Source organism: Bacillus rossius, chromosome 5 (assembly GCF_032445375.1).
Source record: "Bacillus rossius redtenbacheri isolate Brsri chromosome 5, Brsri_v3, whole genome shotgun sequence".
NCBI lineage: Eukaryota > Metazoa > Arthropoda > Insecta > Phasmatodea > Bacillidae > Bacillus > Bacillus rossius.
Genome location: NC_086333.1, coordinates 73,321,836 through 73,349,302, shown reverse-complemented (window position 1 = coordinate 73,349,302; position 27,467 = coordinate 73,321,836). Strand labels below are relative to the sequence as shown.

The 27,467-nt window shown below is 38.6% G+C and overlaps 1 protein-coding gene across 1 annotated transcript in view; it reads right to left on the bottom strand.

Moving 5' to 3' along the window:
• The window catches only part of LOC134532300 (uncharacterized), a 211,913-nt gene extending 184,801 nt beyond the window's left edge, over positions 1-27,112 (bottom strand). The window contains exon 1 of the mRNA XM_063368718.1: positions 26,665-27,112. Within this exon, the coding sequence (XP_063224788.1) occupies positions 26,665-27,112 (448 nt within the window). The remainder of the gene's footprint in view (positions 1-26,664) is intronic.
• Between the last annotated feature and the right edge of the window lie 355 nt (positions 27,113-27,467).

Sequence of the window (27,467 nt, the reverse complement as noted above, 5' to 3'; positions counted from 1 at the left end):
AGAGAATATGTTAGTTAAAAGAAATTCAAACAAATATCGTGCGTGGAATATTATTAATTTATACCATCTGAAACAATTATTGTCAATATGGTCTCGTGGGTGTGTCGTTAGCATGGATGATACAAAATAGTGATAATTCAATAAAAATGATTCAATTTTATTCATAAAAGTATGCAGAGGTAGATTTTATGATACAAACGATAGAAAATTTTTTAAAAATTTCTTCCACAAAGAATATAATATTTTTAATGCCTAAATGGTTTGGTTGCAAAAACCTATTACGGCTCTGTCTCAAGCCGAATATGATATTACATTTTTTGCTGGATCAATCATTTAATCAATGTTTTGTTATGACGTTGTCACGTTAAACTATCGTCTGTAAACCGACTTTACAGACAACCAATTTTTTTTAATGTTCCACGAATGATTAAATATGATCAGCAGACACGTTTCAAGAATTTTTAATGACCATGGTTTGGAATAATTCCAATTTCAAAGCCAATGAAATTTTTAATTTTCTTGAAACTAGGATGTTGCTATGTGGATGCCTTCTACATTCAGTAAGTTTTTTTTTTTTATCTCGCTGTACTTCCCTAAATATTATACCACCTGTTGTAATGTTACACCATAATAATATTTGCAAGAACAGGTTAATATTTAAATAAAAATAATTTTCTCTAATTAGCCCACTAGCTTTAATAGATATGTTTGCTGAATTTTTCGACAGCTCTCCAAGTAGCGAAAATTAATTAAAGATAAATTTTATCGTTCACCATACAGTGATTATAAGTTTCTCTGTATGCTCCAGCATAAATAAAAAATTTATTTGGCAGATTTGGTGAACCAAAAACAGTAAGCTATATATCGTTTTAGAATGAACAACATAAAAAATTTTTACAAATTTATTTTTAATTTTTTCTAAATTTGACCTTAAAGTATGTTAAAAAAATGTAAATAAGGTTGTTTAAAAATACTAAAACGAATCTTCATAATACAAATGTAATGATATGAGTTGTCAATTTTCTCCAATTTTACCTCCAACACAGGCACAGCTGATCCATTTGTAAACAAAAGGCCGCCATACTAGTACATGTAGTACATTGAAACCCCCCTCCTCTTTTAGCTTCACCACTCGCGTCATGAATTGGACCTTATGATCCACATATATATGTATACTTCCATAATCTCTGGTCCCTTAGGTTCCATAGCCATTCGAACTGACGCGTCATCAAGGTCGACGTACAGCTCGAAGTTGCGAGAACAATGACGTCCTAGTTACGCCCCTATAAAAGACGGGACTCTGGGAACGTGACGAACACTTGAGAGGGACAGATATGCGCCGGTCTAATCGGATTACTATGAAGCTGAGCGACTGGTGCTACCTGTTCGGGTGGAGAGGCCTCCCCTGGATCCGCCGCTGACCAGCGTGCGGGCCTGACTGGCCTGCCTTGTTGCCCCATCACTAACATCCTCGTAACACTTAATACACTGAAACGGGAGTAATAAATTCGGGATACTGAATCACTATTAAAAATTAAACAGGTCTACGCATTTCCTTTTTGAAATTTTTCTTTAATTTTTTTTGTTGCCAATCAATTATTTTATATACCTAAAATATTTAAATATTTATTTATCAATTTCCATAGTAAAAAGGTTTGGAATTTTTCTTATTTTCTTACAAAGGTACAATATCAGCAATTTCCTGAAAATGGCACGAGTGAAGTTGGCGATTATAAACGAGTTATAAATAGGCCTAATCATAAAAAGTATATATTATATTTATAGTGCGGTAGTGTTGTACAGTTTGGTTTTTTATTTACTTTAGAACATTCACGCTGCGTGCAAGAACAGAATGCAAACAGTGTAATTAAACTTTGAAAGTTAACAACCCCGCAAGCAGCGAAAGAAGTTGCATGTTATTTATCATTTCAACGCTGTTCTTCCATTACGTCGTCTGGGGTGTGCCTTGCTTGGTAAGGGGGAAAAAAACCAACTTTCTTCCCCCAAGATAAATATATTCCCCCTTCCCCCCACGAACGAGAACATTAGATGCTCGGAGGCTTACCAAAAACGCACAGAAATGCGTGAGTAATCGAGTAAAAATACGGTTCTCCGACGGGCATAAATTAAAAAAAAAAGGAGGCCGTCCTGCTAGAGTTTTTTTTTTATTTCCCCTCCAAGCGTCTGTTACCGCCCCTCTCACCCCTCCGAAAGTCCCCGCGTCGTGAGCTATTGTGGCTATTATTAACCTTGGACTGGCTGCAGGGAAATATTGTTTGGCAACGTCGCAAGAATTCCCGTCGGGGAAGCCTGGTCGCGCGCGACTGCCGACCCGTTTCCTCCCCGACGTTGGTAACACTGCTGGGGTCGTCTGGGGCATAGAGGTGTTGCCAGGTAGAGGGAGCCTGCACTGCACAAACACGTGTGCTCACTACCTGTCGGGGGAATTTTCATGGGAATACCCAATCACCCAAACGTAATAAAATATTTTTTTAGAAACAACTATAGCTAAGAGTTATATATTTACAATAATTGAAGAATCTGTCATAAAAAAATGTATTTACGTGCTTCAGGATATCTCAATAGTGAATATCTTTAAGTATTTGGCAAACTAATAGCTTTTTACGAGCTAAAATGGAAATATTATATTTTTTGGTGTGTAAATAAAGTAGCCTACTATTTCTGCATTTTAATCTGAGTCTGCTGGAAGATAAAATATAACGAACAAATAGCTAAAACGTTTCGTCAGTACTTTTTATAGTATATTCCAAGCAATGAAAAAAAATGTTTGCTATTCTTTGCACATTTAATTAAGTAAAAATTTAAAATAAAACGTTTATATAGTTATAAACGAGCAGTTTAATAAATCGCGTTACCTTATCTTTGACGCCAATTGTTTTGGAGAAAATGTTTTCAGTTTTTTTTTTTTGGTTCGAACCCATTCATAACGTCCGCCAACAATTTCATTAATATTTTTCTTAAATATCTTTCCGATATAGAACTATCGCCAACCCGAACTAACGAGGGTTTGACTTTCGGCGCTCGACCAATCAACGGTCGTATCGATTCTCCCCGCCCATCGTCATCGCAGAGACCGCTCGCGTAGCGCTACAACCCGCCCGCGCGTTTTTTTAGCCGTATTTCCCAAACTTTTAATGTGGAAAACGTGTTTTTCCTCTCCCCCTCTGCGGCCCTGAAGTCATTCTTGCCTCCCGAGACAATAGGAGCTGCTACAGGTTTTTTTTAAAACTTTTTTATTTTTTAAAAAATTCAAACCCCCACCACGCACGCTTTTGCTAACAGCGTTACCGCACGCTAATGAGGAAGCTAGCGGCTTCCGGCCTGACGGCATGATAACTTTTCTCGCCCCCCCCCCCTCCGCCACCAAGCCCTTACCCGAGACACGGTGAAGAACCCACAACCGCGTTAACGCGAAACTTCTGTCCCCCACGGAGACTCGAAAACTCGACCAGGGGAACTACTAGGTCGCCTTCGAGACGATCTCGCAGTGTCGCAGATTCGAGTGCGAGAGTTGCGTCGATCAGCTGAGATTCGATAATCGAACTAAACGAAACCATAGCCGGCGTCCAACACCAACACACGGTCTTGCCAGGAGGAAGTATGTAAACCTGTCTCTGCTGTCGGAGGTGTTTATGCACTGTTAAAAAAATTTCCCCCTTTAAATTAACGAAGAATATTGGTCGCAAATTATCCAGGGATCTTTGCAAATTTACGATTTATCTTCGTAAATCAAAAGTACTGAGTTAATCTATTTCGAAAATAAATAATGAATAATGACCTTATTTGGTAACAAAACATAAAAAAAACTTTTTGAGTATACAGAAACAAAAAAAAATTATTTTATCATTCCACGCTTGTGTTTACTTTTTTTATAACAAAATACTTAACTTCGAAGTTTGAAAAAAGACGTAGTTTTTAGGAATACTAAACCGGTTATATGAGATTACGAAGTAGTCTTCGTTTATTTCGGGTGGGAAAGTCATTAAATTTACTGTGATAACTAACAGTGTAGTTCGAATCTGGAAGCACATTGTAATTTTTTTTTGTAATTGGTAAACAAATATTCATTCGAAATTACAGATATATTTGTTAATTTGGACATTTACATGAAAACAACTCCATCAATACAAAATTGTGTTCGCCGTAATGCTGTGTTCAGATTCTTACCCGAGCATTTATTCTTTGTGTTGTCCGAGTACCACTAATAGTTAAAGTTAACTGTAAACAGTTCCCTGAAGAGCTTTCCAGTAGTAATCAAGCACTTCAATAAGAATAATAAAACAAAATAAAGATTAATTATGGAATATAAGATTATATTTTTCTTGGTTAAAAGTAAATTATTTTAAATTTAAAATTAATTAAAATAAAATAATGCACCAAAAATGCTTAGTATTATCTTAAAAAAAATATATATTTAATGTATGCAGAAATGACCATTTTCATGTAACGTTTAAAGATACAGTATCTTGCTTTTACTATTACAAAACGTTTTCTTAGCACCTGTTTTCCAAAGGAATATCTATAAATGTATGGAATTTTTTCAGTGCAGTATACATGGTTTTTTTAATATTTTCAAAAGTTTTCCCGAATTTACCGCAGTGAAAGGCTAGTTCCTGCCGGTATATTTACAGGTTTTTTTTTTAAATAAAAATTCAGTTCGACGATTATTTTTTTAAATTGGAATAAATTATAACCTCTTTAAGTCCATAATGCTACTACATCTGATTTTTAGTAAAAATTACGCACCAAAAAATTCGATTACTCAAAACCTTGATTAAGAAATTCGCTTCCAATTCGTGGAAGTGGTTTCTGTAGACTTATTTACTGTTGTAAATCAAAGAAAAAATGCTGGCCTGGGCGTATATGTAACCTGATAACATGGAAACATGTTTTGGCCGATTCAAAATTTTTCTAATTGCTGCAAATTATTAACCAGTATTCTAGGCTGGAAGGAAGAGATTGGTGAACTACCTAAGAAATGAAAGCGCCCAACATATTAACGAACTTATTATGTAAGACAGAAAGGCTCTATGCACGTAAAAAAAAATACTGATGAGGATAACGCAGATTGAAAACCGCAGGAAGTATTAAAAAAAATTGAACATCTTGTTCATGCGAAGTAATTTTAATTTTCTTCGAAGTGTCACCATTGGTACTCCAATAACATTGCATGCCTTTACAGCCAATGGAAACAGCAGGTACATGAAAGTTTATCTTTATTTATAACAAATCACACAAATTTTATATAATAAGTGCTTAAAAAGCTATGGTAATTCAGGTAATTAAATTGAGTATTTCAAATGTAAATATAAACATAGTATATATTTAAAAAAATCTTAATTAACTGATTAAAATATACACATATGAATGTTTTAGAAAACGAAAATAAATGTAAAGCATTAAAGTTTACAAATGTATATTTTTCTGTGTCATTTGTGAAGTGTGTTGTCAAGAGGTATGTATTATGTAACTGTTTATTCATATGGAATTAAATGGGTTATCTGTATTATTTGTATGTGTCATTCTCTAAATGATAATAATCGTTTGATTGATACAAAAAATAAATATATATCGCTAAGGAAGAAAATTTTTGTTCTTTGCAAATGTCTTCATAATATAGCTCTCAGGACAGTACGCACAATAACACGCATTCCTCCACAACCCCAAGGGCCTAGCCAAACGAAGACAGAATTAGAAAATTAAAGCCACTAAGCTACATATGGTTATCACAGGGATAATATTGGAAGGATTTTTGTAATCCGTAGTGAGCTACAATAGCCTGTTTCTTTCCCTTTAAAGCCTGGCTTTCCTTGCACGCAGAAACGTAATAAATTTTCTTTCCAAGTAGTCTTTATTTAATACCGATCTGCAGTTGTGATACTGTAAGCGTGACTTTCATACAAAGTTCAAATATTTGTTTAATGTTTTTTAAATCATTATATTGATATATGTATATTTATGACTTGTTTGAACGAAAAGTATTAACTATGGACTTAAGAAAAAGTATAAACAAAATTAAATATAAACCAAAACATAAAATTTCAAATTTCTTTTCTAAAGCAAAATCATTTCTTAAAATTACATTTGCAAACGTTAGAATTCTAAATGTCTGCTATTCCCTGAGATTTAAGTACGAAAATCAGTCTTATTTTAAAATTAAGTTATAAAGAAAAATTATCAATTAAAAGTAATGTAATGGATGTAAATGAGCTCCTCAGACACAAAATCCTGGCTACGGCCTAGAAAATATACATGGCGAAAAAAAAGCATCGACAAGGCTGTATTAAAAATATATATATGTGAGCGAGTCTATTAGTTCTCGCCAGAGGTGTGTAACACCTAACCTCGGTAACGAGCTAATTCGTGTGTTCTCAAGTTGCTAATTCACTTGTAACACGAAACTCGGACACGATTTTAAACGAAAAAATTCTTTAAGACAATGCTGATCGTTATAGATATACGCAGATTATGTTTTAGACTACATTCCTGGATGCTAATTCCATGTATTTCCCACGCCCGCTTCTAGAATTCACTGTCAGAGCAGCTACGTTGACTATCAAATCATTCCATTTACAAGAACTAAATTTAAAACTGATTAACGAAACTGCTCCGATAAAAGCGTAAAAGACTTGGGAAAAAAACCGAAACCCTGTCTTTGAACCTGATTTTTCATCAGGAATTTTATTAAAATAGTGACTATTTAGTTAATTTTTAATTTAAAAAATGGTTGTCTGTAAAGTCGGTTTACGGACGATAGTTTCACGTGACGTCATAACAAAACATTGATAAAATGATTGCATTATTTTATGAATAAAATTGAATCATTTTTATTTTAATAATAAAAGAATAAATACTTGAAATTATACTAGTAATCTGATTTTTAAAATGCAAGAATAATATACCTTTATTGCCAAAATTGTTGTTGTAATAAGCAATGAAAACCACATTAACTTTTCACTTCACTTTATAAACAGTCGACGAAACAGTTCACGTGTAGAAGACTTGTAATTAATTTTAAAAAATGGCGTTTAGCTATAAAGTTTTAATATAATTATGAACAAGTTTTCATATAAATAAATTGTAAACAAATATCTATCTTCAATTATATGAATCACCATAATTTTTTAGTCAATTGTAACATAACCTATTATTACTGCACTCGCCGACAGCGTAACGGAACACAGCGTAACGGAACAATGAGCGTAACGGGACACAGCGTAACGGAACAATGTGCGTAACGGAACCCTTTTTCGTGCGTGCAGCCGGCGTTCATCGATTTATTAGACGTTGTCACGTCAAAAGTTAATACTTTAATGTCTCCCTTTGGTTTTGTGAAATTTTTTTTGGCGCCATCCGCCACGGATGGCAGCACCGTGGTTACACATTTCCGTTCCAAGCGACTACCATTTCATTCACGAAATTACTTCCAACAAAATGCCGTGTACCGAGAGCTAAGATGTTACTCATAAAAAAAAGACTTGTAATGGCGAGAAACTGGAGCGAGCAACTGCAAGGAAATGCGCTGCAGGAATCTCAGCAATAAAACGTCATGGTTATTGCTAGCCCCGCGTCAACTCTTCGCACGACGGGGCGGAAGCTCACGGAAGTTCAGAATTTTCCGCGCAGAAGATACGTCCCCCCCCCTTTTTTTATGTCTCGCGTCAAACGTTCCGTCGTGTCGATTTCTGAGCCTCGCTCGCACATAGCGTAGATAAAAAATAAAAAGGGGGTTGTCTGTAAAGTCGGTTTACGGACGATAATTTTGCGTGATAACGTCATAAGAAAACATTGATGCAAAATTGCATAACTTCTTAATTTTCAAATATTATTTACAGTTTTCTGCAAATTTAATTTAAATTATTTGTTTAAATATAATCACGAACCATTAGTTAAAATGCCCGTCTTAACCTGTTTCATATTATGGAAGATTTTCTCGCACGGTGGTTGGCCGGTTCTTGCACGCTCGGCTCAGGCGGAAAGTGACTATTTTTCGTGCGTGCAGCCGGCGTTCATCGATTTATAAGACGTTATCACGTCAAAAACGAAAAAAAAAACAAGAACCAATTTTTTTTAAGATTCATCATTGCGTTACGCTAGGATAGAGTTAAAGAGATGAGCCACAAGTCTATTGAAACGTGGCTCACTCGTTAATTAGAGTTGAGATTTAATGTAATGTCCGTACGTCGAAGAGTATTTGATAACATAGGCCGTGATGATATAGCTAGGTATTTTTCGCGAATAAATCCGACCAATAATTACACAGAAGAAAAAAAAATTAATTACTTTTACAAAAGATTCCTTTGCAAACCAGTTGCCAAGAAAGAATATTGCAACTTTGTACAACATATGACTACGGTTCTTTTTGCATGTATGAATAAACCGTTCTTCGAGATAATTCTGAACATTTCTAAAGAAAATTGTTTTATATTTTAATTGATGTCTCATTCTAACAATATTTTTTTTTACAATGGAATTGATACTATAATATAAAATAATTGGAGTTTCTTTTGTTTTATTAAGGTTATTAAATGTGTGCAGTTAATACTCGAAAGCTATTCAGAGAACTGTTTACAAATAATTTAACTATTGGAGGTACTGGGACAACACAATGCCCAAATGCCAGGATAAGCATCCGAACCCAGTATTACTGCAAACAATATTTTGTAGTGATACAGTTGTTTTCATTTAAGCGTACAAATTTACAAATATCTGTTATTTCGCAAAAGTAATTCTTTTTAATTCCTTGTGATTGTTTGACCTTCTGCGTGATAAGTCGTCACCCTGTCTGGCCGGGCCAATCAGGACGCGTTGTATCCGCGTTGAATTACTATCATAGGTGTGCTTGACAGTAGACACGTACCTAAAATCAAAACCAAACTTAAAAAACCTGATGATGCTACTGTGTTTTAACTCTCAGCTGGTCACGAAAATCATTTTCGGAAGAAGAAAAATATACGTGCCCCAAAGCTGTGACCTCCAGAGTAAACCAGCAATGGCGTTAGTCAAAGGAATTAATAAAAAAAAGTTGGTTGTGTGTAAAGTCGGTTTATGGACGATAGTTTAACGTGACAACGTCATAACAAAACATTCATGAAATGATTGCATACTTTTATGAATAAAACTGAATCATTTTTATTTTAATAATAAAATAATAAATACTTGAAATTATACTAGTAATCAGATTTTTAAAATGCAAGAATAATTAACTTTTATTGCCCAAATTGTTCTTGTAATAAGCAATGAAAACCGCATTAAGTTTTCACTTCACTTTATATACAGTCGACGAAACAGTTCACGTGTAGATGACTTGTAATTAATTATAAAAACTGGCGTTTAGCTTTAAAGTTTTAATATAATTATGAACAAGTATTCATATAAATAAACTGTAATCAAATATATATCATCAATTATATGAATCACCATAATTTTTTAGTCAATTGTAACATAACCTATTATTACTGCACTCGCCGACAGCGTAACGGAACACAGCGTAACGGAACAATGAGCGTAACGGGACACAGCGTAACGGAACAATGTGCGTAACGGGACACTTTTTCGTGCGTGTAGTCGGCGTTCATCGATTTATTAGTCATTGTCACGTCAAAAAAAAAAAAAGGAATTGAAACCCTGCATTTACTTGTCAGAAGCGTGATAAGTTGAAGCTGGGGTCCCGTCACGCACGCGCAATCATCGATCACCGTCGCCGTAATCAGACCAAAAGGACAGCGTGCGTTCGGCGTGAGCTCTCTCGTCGCGTGCAACGGCCCAATTAAGAAGTCGCGTAAGGCGCACGTTCGTGCGGGGGAGGGAGCAGAAGGAGAAGCAAAATGAACAAAAGTCGGGAGCACAAACACACACGGAAACCCCTTTCCTTCCCCCTCACACTCCCCTTCGCAGTCACTCGTTAGTCGGTATTTATAGCCGCGCAGTCCTAGCAGGGGTTGGTTCTTCCTGACGAGACATTCCGTTCCGCCGCGGTCCGGAAGTCGCCCTGACAACCCCGGACGAGCATTCCTGTACTTCCGGTGGAAGCGGGTGTTCAGCAGTACCAGACTTCATTAAACTTCAAAGTAAAGTAAACTCACTAAGCACCCAGTGGGAGCATTGTTTTTTTAATATCAATGAAAAATCAATTTAAAAATTGATAATATTTAGGTTTCCTAGAAAATACATTTATGAGGTGTGTTTTACATATCTGCTAAACTCATTTACTAAAAAATCGCATTAAATTATTATTTTTTAATTATAATATAGTAACAATTTGAACGTTAATTCATGTATAAGAGATAATACAAAAAATAATATTAAAACAATTGTTTTACTGTTAATGGTACAAAAAGAAGCAAATACTATTAACAGGTTTTTAAAATAAATAGCTATTACTAACTTGTATCAAACTGTTCATTAAAACATCATGGTTGTGCTCGTTTTTGTTAGGTGTAATTTCCTAAATGAAATGTTTCTTGAACAAAATAGACATTAGAGACTGATTAGCTCAGTCCACTTAGTAACAATTGTTTAGTACCCACGATCAAAACAAATATTTATAAATGTGTGTATTTTGCTGCTTACTTGAACTTATAAAATTGTTACGAGGCTGCTCGAGATGCAATCTGGCCAGCCGGATGGGTGCGTGAGCCTGGTGGATTCTTGGTGGAAAGTACCGCCTCCTTAAGCGGGTGCGACATGAAAGACACACCTGTCCCTCTCCTTACAACTACAAGGACCTCCCATTAGCGGCCGCTTTCTGAACACCACACACCTTTCCTCCCCCTCCTTCTGCCATAGTGTCGTCCCATGGAATCAGGACGCCTCTCCCTCTCTCTGGAAGGTTCGGCATGTTCCCAGGCATGAAGTGGCGAAAATAGGACGTCACTGTTATCCCAGCTACGAGTGTTAAGTCGATGGAACTTTGATGACGCGACACTTCCTGAGGTATACGAGAACTTGAGAGGTATGGAAGAGGAGGCCGGACGGCGAGACGCGGCGAAGTGAAGGGCGTTGAGTTACCATCCTTGGCGAGTGATAGAGGGCGACGAACTAAGACCCGCGCGTCTGAATATTGGAGCATCGGAGACGGTGTCTCGGCGTGAGTGGCGGGGTGAGTACGGCGAATCAGTTTGCGGGGACCGAGGTGCTAAGCAACAAGGAACAACATATAGGGGATGATAATTAAATCGGCACATGCTAAAAGAGCCTCAGTAACAAAAAAAATGGCAATATGAGTTAGGCATTAAAATCGTATGTCATAGGATAGATTCAACTAACTATGCTAAAAGGGATTGAGTCACACGTGCGGTTTAGCAAATACCAGCTAGGGAAAATCTTAACCTACGCTAAAAGGGTTGCTTAGAGACAGATTTATTCGTTTTTCTCAAAACTACGTTGCTTGGACTGAGGCACTTTTAGCATGTGCTGATTCTATTGTGGACTTATTAAAGTGTTATTTGTTTTGTGTACAATACAATCATTCCGGTTGTTGTAATAGAAAATAGTATTATCAGTCAATAAATAAAACTCTTAATTAATTAGGCTGTCCTTTTCAAACCTGTGATTCCCAAACTTTAACATTTTGGCGTATGAAGTTACTTGGATACGAATATCTGTACATACTGTACAGGCATGTTTCTTTCCTCTCGACTGTCACTTAGAAATACTTGCCTCAAAAGACTACAACTAATACAGACTGAATACACTCTTTTTAGTTAATTAACATAAAATTAAATAATTGATTTGAATTTGCATTTAATAGAATAAAGGTCCAAAAATTCTCACAAAATAGCAATTCAATGAATACACACGCCAAGTAAAACACGTTTGTTATTTTAAAAAACATCATAGACAATGCTTCGTGGCTGGTAAACATTGTTTTAATTGGCTACATGATGGAGTACTCGCAAGTATGTTTCTACAAGAGAGAAAAAGCGCAGACCTAGAAAAGGACAGGCCGAAACTGGCGGGTGAAAAAAAAAAATGGTCACGAAAACTGAGTTTAAAGGCAGGGAAGAGAAATAATCGAGTCGGTATGAAACGCAATAGCCCCTTTACCTTATTAAACATTTCCGTCTTTATTTCTCCTGTTCTGTTTCACGTTCTACAACGGCCCACGAAGTCAGGCCAGCCAGATCATTTGCATAATTACCAGGCGGACTCGAACTGAAACGCTGGGTCGGAGAACGGGGACGAATGAAAATGTCTGAAAATTCTTTCACCGTTGAATAAATTTCCATTGCTCCTCAGTTTTTTCCCCTCTCTCTATCTCTTTTGTACTTTTTCAACCTTGTAACTGCAATTCCCTCACCAATTTTCTCATTCTGCCCTACCACCCTCCCGCTAGTACCACGGGGCGAAGCACGTGTCAGACTTTATAATGTCATTCCTGTGCCAACAACCAGCGAACAGGGGAAGGAGGGGTCTTTCGTTCGATTTGTCTAGCGGCAAGATGCGGCGAGAAGGAAATGACACCGTAATACATTTCTCTTCCATCCCTTGCCAAATATTTCCATCATCTCGGTATCTTTCCGAGATTGCTTTTTCCCTGCTACTATCCCCTCCCTTCCCACCTCCCCCAAAGAGTCACTTGCTGATACTTTTTTTCCCCTGCCAGAGCCACAGAAGTTTCGTTCAAAGGCATATTCTGGAATGGTTTCTCTTAAGGTCTGTGTAGCGGTTTTTGAGATTTCACTTAATGTGAGGTGCAGACGTTTATGGAATTTATTTTTATAAACTTCCTTAGCTTTAGAGGCTGAGTCATGATTTGTGGTAAATCTACCGACGTTTCTCCCTGAATTACAGCAGACATCTTCAGAGCTGAGAATTAACAGGGATCTGTTAGGTGGTAGAGCTCTATAATACGTATAAGTAGAGACCGGAAAAATTCGTGAATTCATTTCGCGATAGGCTAAAATACAAATAGTTATACCTCAGTGCTGCCTCTGCTATTGGCTCACAACTCACCTTTATGACTCTGGGCCAATAAAAAACACACTACCAAAGCTTTATCGAATCATATACTGCTACGCTGGGACGTCTCACAAGACAGCAGCCATTGGATGGGTGACATTTAACCGAGTGTACGTAGAACTATGGAGTTCATCCTGGAGGTCATTGAACCCGCGAATTTTTCCGGTCCCTTCGTATAACAGCTATTCTTTGGATATACAATTTCTTTTAAATTATTTGGAGTAATTTTATTTTTTCAGTAAAATAAGCGTTCTATTAATATAAAATGACATGTCATTTATATTCAAAATGACTACTGTGAAGTTAATCACAAATCGATAACTAATAAAATATTGACACTTAGAAAACTAATAAATGTATTTAAAGAGATGTAAATAACTTATGACAAGAAATTTCAATACGCTAGTGTTTCTTATAAATAGGGGCAGGAATTTTTCACTAATAAAACTGACCGCTCACTAGACTGCAATAAGGTATGCCTGAGCTAGCGATTGTTGCCTTGTGATTGGCGGCCATCTGCAAGAGAAGCCATTGCCCTATTTGGCCGGGCCAGTCAGGAAACATTTGACTTTGCACTGGATGTCTGTGATTGGTGTACCGACCTTACACATAGAATTGAAAGTAACGCAATCACTAGAGACCTGTAAAATTCGCGATTTCAAATCCCTAAAGAATAGACTTCATGATCCTCTACGCACTTGTGCAAATTACATCTGCTGATTGGTTACCGACTTGTAACAACTGTTGACTGGAATGATCGTGATTCGCTAATTCTTCTGATAATGATTTTTCATTGGCCCAGAGTCCTTCAGATAAACTGTGGCCCAATCACTGAAGCAAAATAATGTCAAAAGTATTTTGACTATACTGTCGCGAAATTAATCCGCGAATTTTACAGTTCTCTAGAAATCACTAGAGACTTGCAAAATTCGCAGATTCATTCGGTGATAGACTAGAATTCAAACACATATACCTCTTAGATAAATTTGCTATCGGCTTACTGTTCATCTTGGCGAATCTCAACCAATTATAAAACCTCAAGCAAAGAAGGATCGAATCACAGACATACCAGTTGAGACGACTTTACAAGTCAACAACCAATGAACTTGCATTATTTGCCCAGTGTACAGGAGAATGTGCAGTCTATCCTGAAGGCCATTGAAACCGCGAATTTTGCAGGTCTCTAGCAATCACTCACGAAACACAGACGATGCTAGAGTGTTTAAACACACAGCTGGTCGCGAACTATTTTCGCCAAAAGTATAGCCTGCATACTCCTTTTTATTTTGTGGGCACTCCTATGTTGGTGTTTCTTATCATACTGTAGCCGTTTTTCGTATCAAATTTGCAAGCTCTCATAATATATCAATTATACCTTGATCAGTTATGTAAGAAAGGACTTGTCGCCAGAAATTTGGGTAGTCAAGGATATTCTATAAAAGTCATATATTCATATATAGTTTTTACCACAGGACATATCTTGGTAAAAGATGTCATGCCAAAAACTAAAAGGAATTATTTGCCCTGCATCAATATTGGTCGCAAGATGCTAGGTGAAATTTCTAAAACCCTAAAAAATGTGTTTAAAGTTGAAATTAGACTTTACGAAACAGATTCGTTGACTCAAATATTTAAATATCGGCGTATATGTATATATATATTTTTTTTTTCGGTAAGGGCAAAGCGCCTGTGACTGGAATAGGGCTGACATTCGTACGAGCGGGCTTCCTGACATTGGCCTGCAGATTGCGTAAGGGTGAGTAATGGGTAGGGACCGGAAACATTCACGGATTCATTTCGTGATAGGCTGAAATTCAAACATCTGTACAATTCTGCTGGTTCTGCTACTGGCTCGCAGTTTAACTGGAGTTCTCTGGGCCAATGAGAGTCTATCGACCAAAGAAGAGTCCAATCACAAGCTACCCAGTGTAGACGCCTCACAATTTAGTACCCAATGAACACGCGTGTTTACTTGAGAAATGCAGAGGATAATGGAGGCTATCCTAGAGGTCATTGAATGCGCGAATTTTTCCGGTCCCCAGTAGTGGGTGCGTTGATCTTTGACGGAATGCACTGACGAGGGAAAGGGGAAACAAAAGTACCCCGAGAAAACCAACAGGTTCACGTAAACATCCATCACTAAAATTCCGGGTACCTATCAGTCAGTAAACCAACTCGGATGTCTATTGGTTGTAGGTTAGAGGTTGACCCGATTATATTCCGTGGCCATGGTTTTTAAATACGGCAGGACTAAAAACAAACAAAAAAACTTATCAAAGCCGTGTCTGAATTCGCCTGAAGTATGAACTTGAAAGTTATAGTTTCCCTAAATGACATCAAGAGATGAAGTGATGAACGCATGTCTGCAAGTTAAACGAATCTTTGTGAAGAAACTTCTCCATTACGAACAAGAATCATAGGTATTATATTGAAGGGATGGGCCAATTAAATTCTAAAATCGTCTCGTGCCATCAAATCTTTAACATTCGAAGTATTCTTTATTCGAGGAAAAAGATTCGAAGAAATTTTTAGAATAAATAATGTAAATTTAAAAGTTAGCACCGATAAACTCTGAAGTTTACATGTAAATTTTTTTCTTCATACATTTCCTGTAACTATTACCCAAGATATTGTCGTACTTTTATATGTAATCATGTAAATAGTATTTCAATATGTATATTTTTTAAAACTTATTTTATGAATACAACGTTTTAAGGGTTAAATATTTCAACACCATAGTTAATATTTTTAATTTCTTATAATTTAGAAACTTGAGATCTAGATTCGGATTCAAGCGGTATATTCGAAGTACTCTTTGGGATTCGATTTCGAGATTCGGATTAGAGAAAGTTGGGATTTGGCCCATCACTACCTATATTTAACAGATAATTTTAACATTCAAAAGACCGGTAAAAACTTTTTATAAATCATTGTATGCCAGGGTTAATACATTTTAAGAAAAAATAATATTTTATAGAGATAATAAAGAAGATTCAACAAGTACATGCTTTTAGGCGTATGGAAAATAATAGGTAGGAACTTAAATTAATTGATATATATTTAAGAGTTCTTCATTTGTTCTTAAATTTTACTCTATTAAGCTAAAAAGGTCCACTTGGATATCATTTATTTATTAATATTTATTTTGACTTCAACTTTTTTTAAGCTGGCTAGCAAACGTTTGCAGGGACGAACATTTTTACTCGTCCGATCTACTGCAAGGGCAAGTAGAGTATGCTGGGTTGCAAGATCGCAAGTGTGCACTTGGATCTGGTCACGGCTATTATTAATGGTGGAGGAAATTATCTTATCGCCACACTCTGATGCGGAGGGGTGTCTCGCATGGACGCTGGTCGGCTCATTCGCTAAAGCTTGTTTGCTCAGCTCCATCCCGTCTCCCAAGCTTGTTTACTCGCGGAGGCCTTATTCCACGCTATTATAAGGATGCGTGGTCATTCTTGGCACACGTTGCACACAAACACCCTTTAAAAAGAAAAACTCAACACACCTCACTCCCTCCCTCATTTTAATTTTAAATTTAAGCATCAGCTTTATATGCTTGCTTGTGTAGTCCATCGTCAGCCAGGGGTTTTATGCTTTTGAATAAAGAACATTATGCTAATGAACTTCCAAGGGGGGGGGGGGGGAAGTTAGCAGCCCGTCGTGAGAGGAGAGGCCGTGTGTCCATTCGCAATAAAAAATAACTAACTGCCTTAATACAACAACAGCATTTTCTCCGGGTCTTTAAAGCAGGTTATTTTTTTTAACGCTTAACATTACCTTATTCTTCGTGGCTTCAAAAGAAAAAAAAAGACGTTCCTACAACTACATTTTACGCTGAAAATGTCTAACACAGGATGTTTAATTTTAATTTTTTTGGAAGCTTAAAATAATTTTTGTTTATAAAAAATAATAATAATGTTTGGCGAAGTAAGTAGTGGTTTAAAAACAGCTCAGTTAAAAAAACTTTCTTTCCGGGTTTATGCATTTCTGAGTGACTGCTCGAACACGAGTGTTATTTTTCCTACCACTTACTATTATTTAAGAAATCTGTTTTGATACAACGTCAGTGGTAAATAACCAGGCACGCATTCTAGAGGACCATAGCTCGAATCCCTTTGTGATTATCTTGATATCTATATTTGTCTCCGGTATACCGGTATTCCGAAATCACTCACTCCAAACATATTCCAGGTTGCTTAAAAGTTTATAATCACGGCAGAGAGATTCCCAGATTTTTCTTATTATGTATCAAAGATTATTAGTAGATATTTATTCAACATTATCGTATCCACGCTAAATTTTAGTATGTGCGAATTTTTTTGTCAAGTCTTGGTATGATGCATTTCAAGAAAAAAAATAATTCACCGCCACCCTTTCTTTTACTTGTCCAAAGGTTTTTTCTATCTTAAATTAAATCCTTAAAATAATGTAACGAAACAAAAACGCTTCTTGGAAGATAAAACAAAAAATATATATTGTAATATTTTTCCAGCAAAGGTTTTTAATTTTTGCAAAAAAAAGTTTACGGGTGAAATATACCATAAAGTGTGCTGTCAATTGATATGGGTGTACACTTGGCTACATTAAAATAATGGTAATAAATTATCGAAATATTATTAAATAATTTTTTACATCTAGCTCTTTAAAAACTACTATTTCCATTATTAAAAAATCTAGGTTTTTCCCCGCCGCGGATTGACTTTATTACTATAGACCTCCAGGATCCAGATTATAATTTGAAGAGAGGATGGAACGCTTAATCAAATACTTCACTCGAGTTCTTATTGGACCAACTATAGTTTTGACTACGCCCTGAACGAAAAGAAACCAATTACAATATAATAAAATTCTAATGACTAGGGGCATGTATTTTTCGCGAGAATAAAAATATATCTGAACGCTGAGTTGACTGCAATATGGTATATTTTATTTTCGCGCCAGGGGTTTCTTCCTTGTGATTGCCAGCCGTCTACAAGAGGAGACATTGCCTTAATTGACCGGCCCATTCAGGACGCGTCTGCTTTCGCAAAAAATATTTGTGATTGGTGTGCTGACAGTAGACATGCACTTGAAAGAAATTTGGCCAATCACGAAGCACAGACAATGCTACAGTGTTCTGACTCTCAGCTAGTCTTGAAATATTTCCGCGAAATATACACGCCCCTACTAATGACTAGAGACCCGGAAAATTCGCGGGTTCATTTCGTGTTATGCTAAAATTCTAATAGTTATACCTTAGTGCTGCTTCTGTCATTGGTTCAATGTTAATCTGGAGGACTGAGGGCCAATTAGAGACACTCACTCATAGAAGTGTCGAATCACAGGCCACCCAGTCGAGACGACTCACAAGTCAGCAGCCAATGAACAGTTGGCATTTGCCCGAGTGTGTAGAGGATATTGGAGTCCATCCTGGAGGTCATTGAACCCGCGAATTTTCCGGGTCTCTACTAATGACTTAACCACATGCAACCCAGCCAGGAAATGAAATGTTGGGAGCAGCCAAAGGAAAAAATACACTTACTTATTTGTGTACAAGTATGTGAATTTCGTGCTCATTCCAGATAATAACGCCATTGCTAGGGGTGTGACTAACTGAGTATTAATACATAGTAGCATTGTCTGTGTTTCGTGATTAGTTGAGTCTCAACTACATGTCTACTGTCGGCACACGAATCGCAGCAATCTTGTGCGGAAGCAAGCTCTTCTTGATTGGCCTTTTCAAGGGTGACAACGTCTCGTATAGACAGACGGCCGTCAGTTGCAACGAAGAAATTTCTGCCGCGGGCATACTTTATTGCAGCCTAACGAGCGTTGTGATAGCTTCATGGAAAAACACATGCACTTAGTGATTACTCAACAAACGTCGCCTCTTTGATTTCAGTTTTGTATGGCTGTAGACAGGTCTTCAGTTTAGCTGGAGTGCTCTTAATGTCGTTTTAGGATTGCTGAGAAAGTCGGAGCAATTGCAAAACATGGTTGTCACATTCAGTAGGATCCAGGAAAAAAATATTATTTGAAAAACCTTAATTCTGATTTCATATGTTTCCCGAAATTCCTCCAAGCTTACAACATGGTATTAAAGATTCCTTTAACAGACCCCAAATTTTTGGTGCCAATTTAGTTTTATGCATTTGTGTCTATAGTGACCTCGTTTTCAACGAAACGTAAATTGAAATTTATGGGGGGAAATGGTTCAAGACTTGCTTTGCAGATCACGACTATGACGCCAGAAGTTCCCAAACATATTGGAAGAGTCTAGATGGCCCACGACATACCTAAAATGAGGCAAAAAAAAAAGACGTTGAATTTTACCAGGCACCGACCTGAAAGTATGTTTTCCCTTAAAGATCGTAATTTCCGTTTTTCTGGTTGGCTAATCAGAGACGAACTATCTTCTTGTTTCGCCTCTGATTGGCCACGCAGAATAGAAGAGGCTAGCGACTAATCAGCAGCCCCATCCAATCACATAAGCCCAGCTCCGATTGGCGAAATCAACCAGTCAACCAGAAGAGACTGAAAGCTTCGATTGGCCCACAGCTGCCATTCAGGAAACACTCATCTCCAAGGAGAATATTATTTAAAGGCAGGAGAATTTCGATGACGATGACTGCAAGGGGAGCAGCTACATCCCATAAGCCATGCAAATACACACGGAGAGAAAGCTCAAGGTTTTACCAAGAAAAACCGTCTTAAGTCTATTTCCGAGGATCTTTGCGGATACATCCAGCGTGAACCAGAAATCTCGTACGTCCTAGGTGTCATGTCAAATCGACCTGGAGAATCGTTCAAAGAACGCAGATGAACGGGAGTTTTTTTTTTCAATATGGCGCAGCCGGGTTGTCTGTGAAGTCCCCGTTCGTAGTCGGGCTTTCGTGCTCAAACCCCCCCCCCCCCTCACATCATACACTCCCCGCCACGCCGGCGACGCGACGCACAAGCAAGGCAGACGCCGCGTGCTGGCTGGACTCTCAGCAGCGGACAAGCGCCGGCGCCATTGAACTCCCCACTCCCCCTCGAGACCTGCTGTCCGACGCAAGCCATTAGGGGTAGGAGCCGATGTGCGATTCGTAGGGACCTGAAAAATTCGCGGGTTCATTTCGTGTTTTGCTAAAATTCAAATAATTATACCTTATTGCTGCTTCTGCAAATGGTTTACTGTTAATCTGGAGGACTGAGGGCCAATTAAAGACCCTCACTCATAGAAGTGTCGAATCACAGACCACCCAGTCGACACGTCTCACAAGTCAGCAGCCAATGAACAGTTGGCATTTGCCCGAGTGTCTAGATTATGTTGGAGTCTATCCTGAAGGTCATTGAACCCGCGAATTTTTCCGGTCTCCAGCGATTCGGCGTTGCCTGACCGCTCCGTTCGTCAATGCAAATGCCACCTGCGGAAGCAACACGTTCGCGACTGATTATACTTCTTTCGACGCGAAAACTCTTTGGCGCGTGACCTGCTTTTGCTTCTCAGAGGACTTGCTGAGCCCTCGTCTGAAGCTTATTGCTCCTGTTGCAAAAACAATATTCAACATTCCTAAAATATATGCCACACTTCATGCAATTCTAAAAACAACATTTAATGCAAATTATTTGATACATTTTCTTAACCAAATGATTAAAATAACTAATCACTAATGGCACCAAAACACATTCAACCATTTTGACAGCTGACGAGCTGTACAGATACTTTTCAGATATGTTAACCAGCACAAAAACGAAAATAATTTCGTGAATCGGACTGACACAACCCGCCGAAATTACAAAAATTCCCATTGCTTTTTGAACACACCTAGCATGAGTTTGTTATACCTCTACGTGGAATTTAGTATCAGATTAAACTGGTAACGATTTCGGCATAAGCCTCTAAGAAATAAATTTCTATAAGTGAAAAATTCTCAACTTTGCTGAAAACCTAACCTGGACCATGGTCACACTAGCCTCAAACTGCAAAAAAATTGGTCCAACATGTTATTAAAGAGGATTGTCTAACAGTGTATTCAATGAAACTATTATGAACTATAAAAATCGAAATAAAATCTCATATTAACTATCTGATTTTTGTTATGTACCAAAACTTGGGATTTTAGAATGGTTTTAATAACCACTGGAGTTCTTAAAATTTTGTAAACGTTAAATAAGGTAAAAAATACGAAATATTTTGAACCCACGAAAAACCCTTTAAAGGTTTTATGAAAAAAAATCTTTACAGGTTTATACTGTAGATTATTTCAAAACGGAAATAACTTCTGTAAAAATATTTCCATTTAATATTTTATAGTTATTGCAAATGCAACCTTCATATCGTAAAATTTGCTGGGTTTTAGTATTAATTTTTTTAACGACAATACAGACTTTTCAAATTACATATGTGTATGTTTCATAGAATTACAAACAGATGTCTGGTTTATTTTTATGTTATTTACACAAAAATATTTTTGTTATTTTTATTAACCTATATTTTGTGTTTTCACATTTATTGCCAAATTATACTGTAAAAAAAATTACAAATCTTACCTAAATTTTATTTTAACTGTGATATTATTCACACTGGAGTGCAAACAGCATGAAAGATGAAAAATTTAAGAAACATATTACCAGTGGCCAAATTTTTTAATACTTTTAAAAATTTAATGATTATTTGTTGTTATTTATACATTAAATATTATAATTTTAAAATATAAAAATAAAAGAAGTTCACTGACCGTTTAAAACAGAGGACTTTAAAAATAGTTAACGTGTACAGATAGTGCCAAATTGCTACTTGTATATTTCCGTAAAAATACGTTTCCCATTTTTTTTTATTTGGGCTTACATCCAGGTTTTTTACGATATTCAAAATAAGTTTACCACATAATGAGCACTGTTTAGGGTGAAAAAATGTTTATTTTAAATAGCCAAGGTTTTCATGTAAGAGATTTCAACAATACATTCGAAAATTTCTTGGTTTAGAAGTTAAATTATATTTTACATAATGTTAATAGTGCAAAGAAAATAAATGTTATTATTAATTTGGACAAGCTTAAATTGTGTTAATTTTTAGTTGCAAATTTATTTCATAAATTAATCACAAAACGTGATTTATTATTACATATAGTCAAGCATATAAAAAGGTTTTATTGAAAGAAATAAAATAATTACAGGTTTATCTAGTTCAAATTCTATGAATGCCTTTAAAAACAGACCTGCAAAATTCACGGATTCATTCGGTGATAGGCGAGAATTCAAACACATATTCCTCTTAGATAATTTTGCAATTGGCTTACTGTTCATCTGGACGAATTTCAACCAGTTATAAACCCTCAACCAAAGAAGGATCAAATCACAGACAAACCAGCTGAGACGACTTACAAGTTGGCAGCCAATGAACTTGCGTTATTTGCCCGAGTGTTCAGGGGTATGTGCAGTCTATCCTGAAGGCCATCGAAACCGCGAATTTTGCAGGTCTTAAACCTATAAATATATGACACCTGTCTCTTGTTTGATACTGAATAAAAGACCACACACTATTTAATTATAAAGGAACAATAAAGTTTTTTAAAATTATTATCATAAAATCTTATTCCTGGGCTTTCGTGGTCATTGTTCGAGGGTTTATTCTTCAAGGCACAAGCTGACTATTTCTGTGAATGATTATACTTCATTTTTGGCTTCGTAAGCAACAACAGCCAGCTAAAAAGTTTTTTTTTTTTGCACTGTATTCAACGAAAAGTGGATTTTTCTGTTATACCGCCGCTTAAATTTTTTTTCAACTATAAAAAATATATCCCTTTATTTGCGCAATTGTATTCCTATAAGCACGTCTTAGCTGTACGTAAACGATGTGCCTAAAAGTCAATTGGTTCACGTCATTGCAGATGATGGCATGGGGTCGAAACCACACAGCAACACAAATAACTATCTTACTTATAGTTCCAAAAATACTCATTTATAGTAGACACACATATTTTAAACACGCGTGCCAATGGTTAAATGTACGAGAGCACAGGCGAGTGTTTTAGAATGTGAACAAGTATCCGAGTGTGGAAACATGCGTGTGAGCACATATGCGAGGACGCAAGTATGCACATGTGAAAGTGCGCAAGTGTTCACGTAAGTATACAAGTATGCTATAACGGAGACATAAATTCCCTTTTGATAGACTACATAATTTACGTTCACAATTAAAGTTCACGATTTTAACCAACATGGCCTAGTTAAACATTCAAAAGAGTCTTTTAATTGTCTGTCTATTTACATAATTCTTAATTTCCCCTCCCATAACACCTAACATTATCGATCACCCCACTCCTGGCCGTTGCACGTTTATTCTTTCATATTCTCTGATTTAGACTTATCATACCAGTTGTAAAATAAATCAGTTCAATTGACAAAATAAAAGGTTTTAGTCGTTGGTTTCATCGATAAAGATCCATTTGTTTCACAGAATGATATTAATAACTTGAAGTCTTAAATAGTTGTTTGATTTTGCAGGGCTTGCAATTATGTTACGAAAAGATAGACCTCAGACCAAAACTTATATATAAAAAGTGTTTTATACCCATAAGAGCAGCCGATCAACTAAGGCTCGATAGAAAACAGGAGCATAAAGTCTATGAATTACGGTTTACCACGGGTCGTTCAACAGCCGCAATTTTTGTTCTCCTGACATAACTAAAAAATTATTGGTGTGTTTGTAGAAGGAGTCCGGGTTAGGAAGGGACCTAGGTGCGTCTCAGGCCGAAGCCTAGACGCCTGGTCATGCTAGAGATTAGCCACGCAGGGAGAAGATCGCATGCATCGTGTGCATTGTGATTGGATTTGCCAGTCATAGCAGTGATTGGCTCCATGACTAATTCCATATCTTTAAACTAGCTTGAAACCATAGTAAGTTTGCCCCAGGTAAAACCAGCACCTGGGCACAGACATGCAGCATGCATTAATCGCGTAGGAGTGTAATTGACACAGATGATGGCATGGATGAAGAGTTGGACAGAGTAGAAAAGTCTACCGTAGGATGGGTTGAGAAGTTGGACCCGTGGTCCGCTTTCATATTATGTAGAATCTATTGTTGGATTTATGAACAGGGGCGCTCACACCTCTGGTGGTATGTGGCTGCACTGGCCACTATTTTTTTCCTAACCTAACTAAAACTAAGTGTATTTTGGAGGGGTCCGGGTTAGGGAGGGACCTAGGTGCGTCTCAGGCCGAAGCCTATACGCCTAGTCATGCTGGGATTAGCCATGCAGGGAGAGGGTCGCATGCATTATGTGCTAGGAGGGGATTGGCCAGCCATGGCAGCGATTGGCGCCATGACTAACTCCCCTCACTCTTAAATCTAGACTATAACTAGAGATAGGTTGGGCCCAGGTAAAACCTGCATAGACACAGGGAAAAACCCTGGGCGCATTCATGCGGGATGAAAATTGGCATGCATTACGTGTAGGAATTTACAGGAGTCAGAGGATGGTCTGGATGAAGTGTTGGACAGAGTAGAAAATTGTCTACCATGCGGGGGTTGGGCCTTTTGGCCGTGTAGTTAGCATTGCTGACTACCAATCCAAAGGTTGACGGATCGAATCCCCGCCACTGTTTGTGGAGGAGGAGACGAGTCGAGTCGAGCCGAACCGAACCGAGCCGAGCCGAGCCGAACCGAGCCAAACCGATCCGAGCCGATGGGACTGCCAGGAAGTATGTCCTTGCAAGCAGGGGCGAGTAACAACATCACCGCAACATGGAAGCCACCGGTCGCTGACGTCACGAGGCGAGTGCGCTGACGTCACGAGGCGAGTGCGCTGACGTCACGAGGCGAGTGCGCTGACGTCACGAGGCGAGTGCGCGGTCACGGTCGCCGCTTCAGCCCCGGCAGCGAGTTCCTTCGTCGAGTCAACATTCTATTGCATTCAAGAACTGACCGCAGTTTAAGACTCCGTCTCACACGCCACGCTGATTTCATTTGTTTCCCTCTCATCAGTATTGTATTTTGACCGTTATTTCTGTAGATGGCAACAATATCTTTCGCTTGCATTTGTTCTTCTGTCAGAAACATGCAATAAGTGTAAAAATTAGTGAAAGTGATTATAATTAGGAACATTTACGTGGCGTTTTACACTCATTCTATCACACTTGGTGAATATCCAATGCAATATATGTGTCATCATAACAAATACAAGAGAGGAATCGTGTAAACATTTACACGAATAGCTCTTAAATAATGATAATTATGTGGATATTACAAAGTTAAATTCATGGCTCATCAGTAGGACTGCTAATTTCCATGTAGAACTGTAAGTGTATTAAATATTATCAATGATTAATGGCGTCGATGAGAAAAAAAAACATTTAAACTAATTTTAAAGCACAGAGTAAGCAGGAGAGCTCAGAATTTCTGTTTCAAGAAAATTTAAAGGGCATACAATGTTTTGTTTTACTTTGGGAGACATGATTATTAATAACTGCTTTCAATGAGCGTATTTAATATTATTTATGGTATAGGGAATTGCAGGGACGCTTTATGTTTAATACTTAACGATTCAATTACGGGGTGAAAGCTTGAAGTCCCATAGAATCGCGTTATTGATTTAGAGGCTGTGTAATGTAAGATGGGCGAGTCAGTTCGAGAAGTTTCAAGAGAGGAAATCAATAGACACCCGACATTTGAAGGTACATTTACACACCGGGTTGGACTCAAACGTCCTATTCATACCAGAGGGGGAATTAAACTTTTGATTAGCTGCTGTCTTAGTCTTTCATTGATTCAGGGAAAAGATTATCATTGATAATGTTCGCAGGCTTTCGCGGCCATTGTCTGAAAGTAGCTTTCATTCTGTGTTGCAGCCGAGTCCTTGGCGAATAATTCGTCGACGTTTCGGTCGAAATTGCAGTCGCCGTCATCAGGGTACTGGTGGGTAACCGCTCCCTGATGATGGCGACTGCAACGTCGACTGAAACGTCGATGAATTATTCAACCGAGGACACGGCTACAACCCAGAAGCCAAGCTACGTCATGGTTATCATTAGAGTCCCGAAAATTTCGCTGATTCCTCTGGCCTCAGGATAGAATTCAAAGTTATAGGTGTGCTCGACCCATGTTTACTTTCCCATTGGTTGATTTCTTAGCGAGAACATTTTTCATCCTTGTTATTTGGCACTATCTGATTCGCTTACTTATCTCCTAGCTGGGCATCATTGGCTCACGGTCGTAGAGGGGCGTGTCCAAACAACTGCAGTGCGACAGTGTGGAGGTTTGCATTCTAACTTGCGACTAAACGAATGCGCGAAAATTCCGTGGCTCTAGTCATCATTAGGGACCGGAAAAATTCGCGGACTCAATTACCTCTATGGTAGCCTTTATTATCCTCTGCACTTCTCAAGTACACACGCGTTTTCATTGGGTACTAAATTTTGAGGCGTCTCCACTGGGTAGCTTGTGATTGGACGCTTATTTGGTCAACAGTCCCTCATTGGCCCGGAGAGCTCCAGTTAAAACTGCGAGACAACAGCAGAAACAGCAAAATTGTGCACATGTTTGAATTTCAGCCTGTCACGAAATGAATCCGCGAATTTTTCCGGTCTCTAGTTATCATTGATTTAAAAAGTAAAAGTATATTTTTTAAAAGAGGAAGTACAAGACGTGATAATGGACGCATGTTTAAGGGGTAGCGGGCCCGTGCGGGATGTTTAAGGGGTAGCGGCACTCACCCTGCGCCGGCGCGTAGATGTTGAGGAAGAGGCAGTCCTCGCTCTGGTCCTGCAGGTGGCGGAACAGCCGGCTGAGGTACTGGTAGCGCGCCTCGGACATGGAGCGGCCGCGCGCCGCCGCGATGTCGGGCAGCGCCTGCGGGCACACGCGGCCGAAGCGGTCGGCCAGGCGCACCTCGCCGCGGTCCCACGCCGGCGGCGAGCGCGGCGGCATGAGGCGCTGCGAGCCGACGGGCGGCGCCGCGTACGGCACGCCCAGGAACGCCTCGACGGCCTGCAGGTTCTCGCTGCGCGTCGCCTGGCGCACCACGCCGCGCAGCGCGCCCTGCCTGACGCGCACGACGCGCGTGAGGCGCGGCCGGTCGCCCGCCGGCGCGCGGAAGGGCGCCGCGCTCTGCAGCAGCAGCAGCAGCAGCGCGACGAGCGCCGCCAGCGACAGCAGGTTCATCGCGTCGACCCGTCAGCGTGCGCCGCACCTCATCTTCAGTCAAAACCCAGACCCGCGACCCGCGGAACTGTCAGCGTCCTTCACCTGGAGCGCAGCCGCCGAGAGATGGACTGTTCCGCCATCGTTCCGCGTCGCGGCTCCGAGTTTCCGCTGCTCACCAGATTCCGCGCTGTGCTCTACCTTCCTTCGGAGCACATCCATGGGTAGCTGGAAGGTGTCGTGGGTCGCGCACTCGATCCATACCCGGAGGAAAGTCCCCGCGAAGACGTGCGTGAACCTGTTTCCTTCGGCGGCCACTCGGATAGGATTTAGCCCGCGAGAAGGGCCCTTCAACTGTCCCCCATTTCCCCCCCCT